The 12,794-nt window shown below is 26.0% G+C and overlaps 3 protein-coding genes across 4 annotated transcripts; all 3 read right to left on the reverse strand.

Moving 5' to 3' along the window:
• Positions 1 to 418: 418 nt before the first annotated feature.
• Positions 419 to 2,743, reverse strand: LOC122509598 (zinc finger C4H2 domain-containing protein). Of its 2 annotated transcripts, none has more exons than XM_043623779.1 (5): positions 2,437 to 2,743; positions 1,683 to 1,854; positions 1,349 to 1,530; positions 912 to 1,124; positions 419 to 675 (listed from the first exon to the last, which is right to left on the reverse strand). In XM_043623779.1, the coding sequence occupies exons 1-5, from the start codon at positions 2,490 to 2,492 to the stop codon at positions 546 to 548; spliced, it is 753 nt and encodes a 250-aa protein (XP_043479714.1). In that variant the 5' UTR covers positions 2,493 to 2,743; the 3' UTR covers positions 419 to 545. The 2 variants fall into 2 exon arrangements, with proteins under 2 accessions (XP_043479714.1, XP_043479715.1); XM_043623780.1 differs by having other exon boundaries at positions 921 to 1,124; positions 2,437 to 2,740.
• A 975-nt stretch (positions 2,744 to 3,718) lies between these two features.
• LOC122509607 lies at positions 3,719 to 6,038 on the reverse strand. The gene is made up of 4 exons (XM_043623791.1): positions 5,772 to 6,038; positions 5,390 to 5,567; positions 4,532 to 4,772; positions 3,719 to 4,397 (listed from the first exon to the last, which is right to left on the reverse strand). The coding sequence occupies exons 1-4, from the start codon at positions 5,852 to 5,854 to the stop codon at positions 4,126 to 4,128; spliced, it is 774 nt and encodes a 257-aa protein (XP_043479726.1). The 5' UTR covers positions 5,855 to 6,038; the 3' UTR covers positions 3,719 to 4,125.
• Positions 6,039 to 9,189: 3,151 nt separating this feature from the next.
• On the reverse strand, positions 9,190 to 12,312 carry LOC122509650 (peroxynitrite isomerase THAP4-like). Its single transcript, XM_043623855.1, has 4 exons — positions 12,092 to 12,312; positions 11,323 to 11,503; positions 10,077 to 10,305; positions 9,190 to 9,918 (listed from the first exon to the last, which is right to left on the reverse strand). The coding sequence occupies exons 1-4, from the start codon at positions 12,184 to 12,186 to the stop codon at positions 9,710 to 9,712; spliced, it is 714 nt and encodes a 237-aa protein (XP_043479790.1). The 5' UTR covers positions 12,187 to 12,312; the 3' UTR covers positions 9,190 to 9,709.
• Positions 12,313 to 12,794: the final 482 nt, after the last annotated feature.

Raw genomic sequence — 12,794 nt, forward strand, 5'->3', positions numbered from 1 at the left:
CAACACATTTGTTTTTTTATCATACATTTATTTTATTCAATTAAATAAAAACACAATATTGTATTCTAAATCGAAATTTCGTGTTGAAAATAACAAAGTGCGATACAACTCTTTTCTTCTTAAAAATTAAAACCTTGTAGCAAATACAAAACACACAATAAGCAAAAGAAAATTATCTAACTCCTAATCTTATAGATAATAACGATAATTTATCATTAACTATCAAAAGTAGCTAAAAAATTAAAAAAAAATAATTACCACTAGTTTTTAATAATTATATTCTAAAATATCAATAAATGGAAGATTTTAAAAATCTTGATTATTACGCACAATAAAGTCATTTCTCAAATTCGACTAAAATACGATTAGTAATTTAAAACAGTCTTGGAAGATTTTCTTTCTCCTAAATTCTATATAAATTTGCATTGATGAGAAGATTCGGAACTATAGTTTGTTACATTCTATAAATACCGTTACATTGAGTATTGCAATTTTAATTAAAAAAAACCGGGATATCGAACACATCGTAGTTTTTATTTTTACTTTTAGTCTTTCTTCTTTGGCTTCTTGGGATTTCGTGAACGTGATTTTGCCTTACAGAGAGGGCAGATGGGTGCGTTTCGGTGAATTTGCTGATGGCAGGATAGACACGATTTCATTGGCGGTGGTTGTTGCCTGAAAATTAGAAAATATTTTTTTCAATTTCAAGTTCTATTCTCGATTAATAGTAAAAAGCACTCTTTTTTTATATATATTCAGAGAACTAGAAAATTTGTTCGTTTAAAGAAAAATTTGTTTTTTTTTTAATTTTATTTTATTTTTTATTTTAATGGGTGCGAAGGCTGATGTTGGAGAAATTTGTGAATAAAAATGGATTTATGTAAATTTTGCAATGAAAAATTGAGTTATACCAGGAATACCTGAATGTGGGCCCTGGAGGAGGACAAGGAGCTGGTGGTAGTGGCCTCTGTTCGATTTTACTTGATCCTTGAAGTGGTTGAGGAGCTAGAAATGTATTGCCTCCCGGATGACCCGGATGTCCGTGAATATTCACTGATGACATAATTTCCTCATTGCGAATGTCCATTCGCCATTCGGACTTTTGTACCGGACGATCGAAGTAACTGAGATTGAAAAATCAAAAATTAGTCACATTTTTTTTTACTTCAAAGGCATTTCAAGTCAGAAATATCATAATTTCCAAAAGGTTGGCCGATTTTCGCGAAACTTCGTGGGATTATTTTTAAAAACTTCTTTTCCTCAATTTTTTTAAAAATTCAAAATTGTCGAAGATACGCCATTTTGAATTTTAATATTAATTTTATAAAATTGTAAGTGGTGGACTTACTCGGAAGAAATGAGATCAGATTCCACTTCGCACAATTCAGGTAATCTCTCGAGGCCCAAATAATCTCTTCTCATTCGGTCAATGTCGTGTTTAAGCGGTTGATAATCGTTTATGTGAATCATTTTTGCCGTCTCTCTTGATCTGTTTCGCGATTCTTCAGCTTGCTTTATCACAGTTTCCATCTTGAACAATTTAATTATTTGAAAAACTTATTTTTGCAAATAAGTCGAAAAAAGTCGCATTTTTTGAAAATTTGCGAAAAAGTCATAATATCCGAGGCTTGAAAATTATATAAGTTGTTGAATTAAAAATTGTAGAAAAAAAAAATAATTACCGTGTTTATATCAGCGTGAATCTGACGAAGTTCCTCGACATGTGCCATTTTTTCCTGCATCAATAAATTCATTTCTTGTTTGTATTCGAATAAACATTTGTCCTCTTGTTCTGTTTGTTCAACTTCCTGAACTATTCTCTGCTTCACTTTTTCCAATTGTACAGTTTTCGATCTGGAAAATTTATTTTTTACATACAATTATAACGATAAATAAATTTGAGTAAATTTAGATCGATTTAAACGTTTTTCTTATTTTATTTATTTATGTATATAAAATTTATTTATTTATATAAATAAAATAAAAATAAGAAAAACAATATGTAAATTGGCAAAAAATTAATCTTTTATTAATTGTTTCCAGTTCTTAAAAATTCTCTTTCGTTTTTTCAAATTTACCAAAAAATAATAAACGAAAATTTAAATTTCGCGCCAAACGAATGCGCCATCTGGAATTTTTTTGACATTTTTTATTTCAGGAAATTTCACGCCCCTCTTTGTCTATTGTTTTCATATAGTTATTAGAAAAATCATTAAATATCAACAATGTTTTGTCAACAAACTGGTTTATTTTTTTTTTTCATTTTAAATCTTCATTTTTAGATCTTTTCGTAATTTTTTCGATTTTTTTTAATACGATTTCTACAAACAACAATGTTTGCATTTAAAGGTTTCAGTTACAGAAAAAACTAAATTAACTACCGCGGAAAGACCCGTAATTTTTATATAAATTGAAAAGAAATATTTTTTTACTTACCTGATATCTTTTAAAGCCTCTAGCTTTGCAAAGAGAACTGTCGCTTCAGTTGTCATTGTTTTGAGGTTATGGTCAATAATTTGACAAGTGACGACTTTAAAAATGTATAAAAATTCTATTATTTGGCAAAATTTTCACTTCGGTCACACATTAATTTCACTGTATTTTACTTTTAATCAGTATTATTTTTTATTCGACTCGCGAGATGATGAAGAACAGAAGAAATTTGAGAATATATAGACGAAAAGAGAGGAAGCGTCTAGTCGTCAAACGAGAAATAAAGTTGTCTTATGAGCATGTGTGACTTTTTCACACTTGTGTAAGTGTCATTGTTGTGATGATTGCCACGATCACCACCACATACGTTACAGGATTATTATATTCTACCGCAGAGAGTGGATCGATTTTTTATATCCTGATCAAACGCTTATAAATTATTTATATAAAATCATTATTTATTTTAATTAATAATTTTTATAAAATAATAATTATTTATTTTTACAAAATTAGAATTTAATTTTGTCGTTATATTTTCTATTTCGAATAAATTTTATTCCTTTAGCTAAAGCAGAATTATTTCGATTTGAGGAACAGAGAATATATTAGAAAAGGACAGAGACTATCGATGTCCTTTTCTATCTCATGTCCTGTGGCTAAAATCTGCTTTTGACTTTATATACTCTTTTAAGTATTTTTAAAGTTCGAATTTTGACTTGATTAAATTTTATAATTTATTAAAATCCATTTAAATAGAAATCAAATATAAATTATTCATTGAATATGAAATAAGTAATAGAACTTTATTTTATTCATTTTTTTTTTTAAATTAAAAAAATTTTTTTTGATTTATTTTCAAAAGAGTTATTTGCGGTTAAATACTGGGCTATAAAGTATTTAATAATGAAAAAAAGATTTCGTTAATTTAACTGCAAGAGAAAAAGAATGCTTTTATAGAAATAAGCATTTTGTCAAACGATCATATTTTTTTATAATTAAAAAATTTGTTTCTTATTTATTTTAAAAAGAGTTATTTGCGGTTAAATACTGGGCTATATAGTATTTATTAATAAAAAAAATTTTCGTTAATTTAACCAAGAAAAAAAATGCTTTTAAATGAAAGCATTTCGTCAACGATTAATTTAGCTGAATTGTATAAAATAAAAATTATATATCTACATATAATTTTTAAATAAAGACACATGGTTAACATGTATGTTTTTTGAAAGTTTGAAAATATGGAATAGATAAAAGTCATAATAGGTGAAAGTATATAGAACAAATATTTTCTGAAAAAATTATTTTTTACGTATATTTTTTTTACAAAAATCTATAAATTACAGGTACAAAAGAAATTAATGTTACTTAACAGTGCGGTAACTCTCGACATCTTAAATTCTATCAATGTTTTACATATATAAATAATACTATATACTTTTTTATAACATGCACTAATACTTTACAATTTTATTTTCTGATGTCTTTAATAATCGGCAGAAGTTCGATTAGTATATTTGTCATGAATATAAATAACACAAAGAAAAGTTGAAAAATTAAACAATATTTTCTGCAGTTATTTTCGAAAAAAAACGAGAACGGAAAAAAATTGACGAAAATTATATGAAACACGATTTTTAAACCCTAATGGAACAAAATTACATAAATTCAAATATTCAACTTATCTTTTTAAAACTAATAAATCTTAACGGTCATTGTGTATTCGGAAACTGATTTTTGCAGTTTATTTATCTCTTGTCTCAAACTATTTATATCCTTTTCCATTGTCATTATATTTAAACTAGCAAGACGCAGTTTTTCAGTTAGTTTATCAGCTATTACATTATTCTTGTGATAATTATTTTTTTCCTCACAACTGTCTTGATTTAATTCTACCTTTGGAATTGTGATTTCTTTTTGTGGTGATAGTGACGTTCCTCGATCGTTAAACTTCTCTGGTCTCAAACCTATAAAATATTTCTTTTGTAAAATTTATAAATTTTTAAATTCTTTCTCCATGAGGAATAAAATCAATTATTAAAATTTTTACTAAGTGGATAGAAATATAATTTTATAGTGAAAAATGTTTAAATAAACTTACGAAATTTATTTTCATTTGTTACTTCATCCTCTTTTCGAACAACGGATATTTCTAAGAAACTCTTATAAGGTGAATCGAAAATTAATGATGGTGATCTTTTTAATGTGCCATCGCATTCAACAGAAGTTATAAACGCATCGAGATTATGTAGTTTTTTAGGTGAAAACGGTGAAAATTTCTCTTCCTCCGATTCACTGACTTGTGAATCATTGTCGACTTCCTTCTTTATTTCACATGCGTACTAAGTTAAAGTGAAAATTAATAAATTAATAAAAATTACGAAAGATAGTTCAAACTTTTATTTTCGAAAATTTTGAAATAATTAAATAATTAAATAATTCAAAAATTATTAAGTAATTAAATTTTTTTAATTTTTCGAAGTATATTATTTAGATGAGTTGAAATTTCACTGGTCCCTCCCCTTAAATATAAGTAAGTTCAAAATTATAATTTAAATTATTTATATTAATATAATTTATTAAATACTTTATAAATGTAAATTTATTAATTTAAATAATTTTCGTTATTTACATTTTTTATTTATTTATATATTCTTATAGATTTTTAATCTCACAAAAATCTTTATTTAAAAGTCCCAAAAAGCAAAATTTTAAGATTTTATCATTTAAAAGAAAAATCTCCGCCATATTGGTTCCGCCATTTTGAATTTTAAAAACCTAAGAAATCGACAATAATTTAAAAATATTTTAAAATAATTATTGACAAATTATATATTTTAAAATTATAAATAATTATTATTTATTAATTACTAATTTCTTATTGTAATAATTATCCTCCGAATGAAGATATAAATCTTAAAGGTTTATAAAATAATTTTGATTAATAAAACATACTTACAAAAGAACTCAAAAAAGGAATGGCATTCTTTTTCACTCTTATTCTGGACGATATACTTTTGTCAATATCATGTTTTAAAAAATGTTTCGAACAAACCCGTTGATTATTGAGAATAACATCTTTACCTAATTGTAAAGCTCTCGCCCATTGTTTTCTAAGAAATGGATCTTTAGGAAACCTAAAAAAATTTGTTTAATTTTGTTTTAAAAAATAATCGATTTTTTTATTTTTCGTCCCACTGTTAGAAAATAAAAATTCTAACTGATATTTGCTTATTTTTTTAAACTGATAATTGAATGAAAAATAGGATAGGATTTAAATTTTTAACCTCAAAAATAAACACATGGGGTATATATCTATAAACATTAATTATATTTCTCACCGATGATATGTAATTCCGGTTCGTTTACGCTGTTTACTTCTTGTTAATTTATTTTCACAATTTTTTACAACACACTGAACCATTTTTTCAAAAAAAAAAGTTAGAAGTACATATAAAGAAAATTCTTCTTCTTTTGTGTGTTGTTTGCTATTTTTCTCAATATCTTTTCGATTCTTAGAATTTCAGTTTATGTCATGTATTGTGTGACCAATCACTGATTTGGCCCCCACGTGTGTGTGTTGTTAATTCTGCATCTTAACCAAAACGTAAATAGGCCTAAAAGCTGAATGAAACCTAAATCGTATTTCGTAATTTTTACACGTGAGAGAGAGAAGGATAGGAATATCGTTTAGCTTTTTCTAGAAAGAAGAAAGAGATATTTCTATCCTTTTCTCTCTCGTGCAAAAATTACAATATACGATTTAGTGGTTTGCATTTTGCTTGTAGGCTTAATTGTGCGATAAAGAAAAATGGAAGATGTTTTTATCCTTTTCTCTCTTATTATCCGACTTTCCTACCATGAAATCTTGCAATTTTAAAGTAAGTATAAAATTAAGGACGTTATGCACGTAGAATTCTGTGTGTAATTTTTTCTTCTTTCTGAACTCACCTTAAGGTCCGGTAGCTTTTAGGTACTGCCACACCGGAAATGTAACGGAAGAATGAGTTAAAGAAGGATAAACACTATACCTATCTTTCTCTAACTCATTCCTCCGTTTGCGATTACGGTTACGATTCCTAACCTCAAAATTAAACAATAAAATGAGAAGCAAATGCCTGCATGGGATAGAAAAGGACAGATGATATTTCTGTTTCTTTCTATCACACATGCAAGCATTTCCGTTTAATTCTGTCCCATGTGAAAAGATTTCGGAAATAATTTTTTTTCGAAAATTCTTCGTAATTTTCATTGATATATGAAAATTAAGGAATGTAATATTATTAAATAGGAAAAAAACAAACAACAGGGATGAATAAGTTTTATTTTTCATAATATTTGTTTTGAATACTTATACGTTTAATTTTTTTTAAAATAGAATACATTTTTTGTAGGCTATGTTACAATTTTTAATATTTAATAATTTTAAAGTGTAAACAAATTGCAAAAATATAAGTTACTAAACTTGTTCTATTAAAGCTAAATTAACTTTAAATAATAAAAATTTTTTATTTGTCACTTTATATTGGCTATAAATAATAATACACTGGAGCTTCACTTATTTTCACTAAGTCCAAACAAACTGAAAGGCAAAGTCGCACTTATTTTCACTCTGAAACGTAACATTCGAGTTGATTTGATTGGTGGATTCTTTAACATCAACCAATGAGAACGCACGGAGAACCATTTAACTGAAAATAAGTGAGACTGGAAATGGTGAAAATAAGTGAGACTGAAAATAAGTGAGACTGAAAATAAGTGAAGCTCCAGTGTATGACAAAATTTTAAAAAATTAGCTTAAAAGCTAGAATTATCTATATAGACTTATGTCAACGAACATTAGATCAGAATTAAAGATTATTTTACATATTTTCTGTTTCAAAAATACTGTTATCAAAAAAATATAAATAAATATCGAAAAATAAAATACAGAGAATTTCAGGGCTTATTAATAAATTTGTTGCAAAAATATTTTCAATAATTTCGTTTGCGGGCTTGTCTTTCAATTTCGAATTTATTCTACTTTCAGAAATAAGATAATTATTAAGTTTTTTTTAATAATTTGACATTCTTGAACAGGTTCAAATTACGGAAAAAATGAAAAAAAGTGGTCCTTGGTAAAGACCAACATTAAAATCCTAAAAAAATTAAAATTCTATTCATATATAAATATAATTAATATTAATAATATTCAATAAAAATTTTTTTTTATTTCAGGTAATAAAGTTAAAATGGTTAAAAACTAACACAAGTACAACTTAAAGTATTTTGAAGCTAAAGTGTCTTTTATCGTTGTACTGTGTTGTATTGTCGTTGTTTGTGCTTGTGATAAAAATGAAGAACAATATGTGATATTTTGACAAAATACAGTATTTTTATTTACAAGAATACAAAATGAACTCTTTTTACAAAATACAATTTTAATAAAATGAAAAAAATATTTTACCTTTCATAGATTTGATACAGTGTTTTTACAGTAAGTACTTCGACGATGCACTTGTAATCAAATAATTTATAAAATCATATTTTTCATATGCTCCTTTTGTAACAATGAACGAGATGAAATTAATAACGATTTTAAAGTTAATAGACAGACATTTTTTTCCGAAAAACTTAGTCTATCTAAAATGAGTGAAGGTTACCCAATAGGATTTTTTTATGATAAATATATTAGTTAAAATTTTCAAAAATTTTTAGGATGAGTAAGTCTAAACCAGTTCTACTTGCGTATTACTTAAATTTTTTCAGATAAAATTCTCGTCAACATCATAAGTCTGTAATCCAACTTCCCTGTGGGTATTGCAATGAATTTGTATGTGACAAAAGACAATCCAATATATGAAGTATTAAAAGAAGGTACAGTTGGTACAATAACGTTAAGTTATAATGGTATTAAGTATGCAAATTTCAAATAATTTATAAAATCATATTTTTCAGATGCTCCTTTTGTAACAATGAACGAGATGAAATTAATAACGATTTTAAAGTTAATAGGACAGACATTTTTTTCGAAAAACTTAGTCTACCTAAAATGAGTGAAGGTTACCCAATAGGATTTTTTTATGATAAATATATTAGTTAAAATTTTCAAAAGTTGTTAGGATGAGTAAGTCTAAACCAGTTCTACTTGCATATTACTTAAATTTGTTCAGTAAAATTCTCGTGAACATCATAAGTCTGTAATCCGACTTCCCTGTGGGGAAGTCTGCACGTATAAAACATCTGCATACAAACAGATTGTTAAACATGATTATATGGTGCTGTCTGTAAAGCAAGCTTGTTTACTAGCTATGGAGACATTTGCCTTAGTAGGCATGAAGTATTAAAAGAAGGTACAGTTGGCACAATAACGTTAAGTTGTAATGGTATTAAGTATGCAAATTAGTCTAACATTACTTTTAAGAAGGTTGATGATAAACATACTTAAATTTTTTCAAATGAAATCTAAATTGAGATGCTAATTTCTTTTAGCATTCCCAAATGATTACATTAATTATGAGTGCAAAATGCAAGTGAAATATTGAGTTACCTCAATAATTATATTAATTCCTTTTTCCTACAAAAATTTAAAACTTAATCAAAAAGTTCGAAAAAGTGTAGGTTACAATTAGTTATTAAATATTTATTCAATTTGTCCTTTATGAAATTATATAATGAAAATTATTATAATGGTTATTGTAATTATTATCCTAATGAAAATGTTTTATGAAAATATTTCTTTTATTTATTTCAAAATATATTTGCGGTTGAATACTGGGCTAGTGTTTATTAATGAAACATTACTTAAAAAGTAAGAATATAAAATTGTCTATGTTTACTTCTGGAAACGATTTCGAATTTATTTTGAAACCGATAGTAAATCTAGAATTAAATCACATTGTCATAGACAAATTAACAAAATAGTAAAATTAACTAAATCGTCTCGAGCAACAACATACCCTATAGTTTTTCAATTAAACGAACTATAAAACCACTTAAAACAGTTATTTACAATCTTTTATGAATAAAAAAATAATTCAGAAGAGTTTTATTCAAAAGAATAAATTAAATAAATCTCTAGAGACAAATGAAGTGAAAATTTTAGTACTAATTTAGAACAGTAGGAGTTCATCTCGTTCACTTTAGTTTTATGAATAAATTGTTAAAAATTTCGCAAATTTTTCATCTTTGACAAAGACTTTTCTTTGTTATCAAAGACTTAATATTTTCAAAATATGTGAAAGAATCTAACCAAGAAAATGTTTTACATTACCAAATTATCAATAATTTGATGAGTTTTCTAGTTTTGTTGTTTCATTTTCAATAATTCTGCTTCTAGAGATGCAATTTTTAAGTAAGCTTCTTCTAAGTTCTGCTTTAGAATTATTATTTCCTTTTTCTCATTTTCTTCTCCTTTGCTGCAATCTTGACTGGCGGAAGTCTCAACTACTTCCTCTGGAATTGATGAAATTGATGTTGAGCAATCCAAAAGAATCCTCTCATTCGAATCTGGAAAATTTTGATTTCAATTAATTTTTAAAATAAATTCATCTACTTTAGAAGAAAATTAAAATAATTTATAATTATTAGTTAATTTATCCAGAAAGGAAAGAATTGTCCCAAATTAATAAACGAGAAGTTTACAATTTTTTTAATTTATTACTCACCGTCCCTTTCGTTTACTGTTGTTTCTGCTTCAATTATCGTTTCCTCGAAATTAAATTCTTCATTTTTGAGCGTATCCAAACGAAGTGAGGGAGATTTTTCCAAAGTTTCCTCTTCTTCAAGTGTTAGAATTGCTTCTGAGTTGTTCAACACTTCTGATGATGAAGTTAATTTCTGAGATTCTCTGCTGCTTGAATTACTGTCGATTTGCGACGTTGTTTCACATTCGATCTGAACAGAATTTTTTATTTTAAAAATCAATTCTTCTAAGAAAGTTCTACTAGAATTTAATTATTTAAATACAAAAATGAATAATTTATTGAATTCAATATTTCTTAAATTGGAATTCTTATAAAGAGCTTTATCAAATCTTTTTTAAATAATTGAATTGTTAGGATGTATTTTATTAAAATATTTTTTAAATAATTCAATTGTTAGGATGAATTTCATTAAAATTTTTTTAAATAATTCAATTCTTTCGACAAATTTAATTAAAATTTTATTGAAAATAATTATTACGAATAAAGAAATTATATCTAACTTTTTAATAATAATTCAGTTCTTTCGAAGAATTTTAATAAAATTTTTAGAATTGCATTTTTTTAAAGGAATTTATTTAAAATTATATTAAAAATAATTGAAATCCTGAGATAAATTTTCTGTTATCTTATTAATTTATGATTTACTTAATTATTAGTTTATTAAAATACAGAAAGTAAATATAAAATGAAATATTTAAAATGCAAAAATATTTTTATATGGGGCCGTCCATAAACTACGTCACGCCTTAGAGGGGGGGGGGGTGGAATTCATTTTTTATGACGTTCTGTAGAAAAAATGGCGCTAAAGCATGTAAAATTTGTGACGAGGGTAGGGGGGGGTGGAAAAATTATGCAAAATAGTGTGACGTAGCTTATGAACGGCCCCTATATAACAATATAGAAATTTATATTATAAAATTAATTTATTTCTTTTTTGGAATTATTAACAATAATATTTTAAAAATAATTAACAATTATATTCTATTGTTAATTGTTCCCAACCAAGAAAAAAGTTTCCATTCTGAGAAGGGTCAGAATTTTAACGGTTGTAAATTTAAATAGTAACGACAGTTTAAAAATTCTTCTTAGTTTATTTCTTTCTATGAGAAAAAAAATTTATAATACTGAGTCTGCCAAATATAGAAAACAACTTTTAATGTTAAATATAAATAAAAAAAAATTTGTTTAAAAATAAATTAATACTTACATAATCATGATTTAAAAATGGAACCGCATTTCTTCGCAGCCTCACTAGAGATGGTACTGTTTTATCAAAATCCCCTTCCAAAAAGTGTTCAGAACAAAGACGATGACTTTCGGTGATATTTTCTGACCACAACTGTAACGCATTCACCCATTTTTGCCGACTTATTGAATTCTTCGGAAAGCTATACATAAAAAAACAGAATTTTATTTATTTTTTCTTTTCTTTACTATTTATTATATATGTGTCTTTCTATTTATACTAAAAATTGATTATTAATTAGTTTTTGATTCTGTATAAAAATGGCTCCAATATAAGGGTGTAATATTTTTATTTTCCAACGAATTCTAATTTATTTATTGAAAAATTTATGTTCTAACTGTTGCTAAATTGACTCCCTGAAAAGGAAATCTGTGGAGTAACATTAAACAAATCTTTGTCTGAATGACTTCGATTTTCTTTCTTATTATAATTTTAGAAAATTTAATAAAAAATTTTTAATTAAATTCCATTTTTTCGAATTAACGGAAAATGATTCATTGAAAAATAGCTCTCACCCCCCCATACCCGTTAAGCAAGGAGGGGGAGGGTTAAGCTACTTGTTACAAAGGAAAGGGGGGGGGTTTCAAACAAAAGCGTTACGTATTTTTTTTTAATAACTTTGTTATTCAAATTTTGAATTCTTTTTCTAAATTTAATTTTTATTTATTTTCTTTTTGGGAAAAAGGTGTTTTTTTTGTAAATTGAAATAAATTAAATTGTGTATAATTACCGGTGAAAAGTCAATCCTAGTTGTTGAGCTCGATTCCTTTTTATTGTTTTAGCATATTTACAATTTTTTACTATGCACCTTCCACTTGTAACCATTTTTTCTTTTTTTTTGGTAAAATTTAAAAAAAGAAATTGATTTGTGACTATCAAGGCATTTTAAAATTACACGATGCAAAACGGAGCGACTTCTCTCCAAGAAGGGACATGATGAAATGGAAGAATATTTCAATGGGCGATGATTTTTTCCGGCGTGGTTATTATGGTGATTTTGCAATAAACACCAAAAGCGAGGCTTGAATGTTTCTTAAGCCTTCTTCACAAGCATTTTCTTTGCAATTGTCTTCTTAAGTTCTGTTCACAACCACTATCTTTGCAATTGCTCTTGTGGTAAAATTAATAAAATGTGACAACTTGAAACCGTTAATTTCTGAGATATTAAAAACAATTATAATTTCCTTTATTTTTCAAAAGTGCTTTAAGTTGCATTGCTTTTTTTTTACGTGCGACACGAACAAAATCGTAGAATTTAAATTGTAGAATTGGAAGAGAAAATTTTGTAATGAGAAAGAGAAGGACAGACATATACGCATATCCCTCTCTTTCTCATTCTTAAATTTTACGATTTTGCTATTTAATTATGCTTAAGTGTATTTAAATCATTAGTTAGTTAAAAAAAACTAAATATAAAGCTCCATAAAATTGAT

Source organism: Leptopilina heterotoma, unplaced genomic scaffold (assembly GCF_015476425.1).
Source record: "Leptopilina heterotoma isolate Lh14 unplaced genomic scaffold, ASM1547642v1 Lhet_61, whole genome shotgun sequence".
NCBI classification, from domain to species: domain Eukaryota; kingdom Metazoa; phylum Arthropoda; class Insecta; order Hymenoptera; family Figitidae; genus Leptopilina; species Leptopilina heterotoma.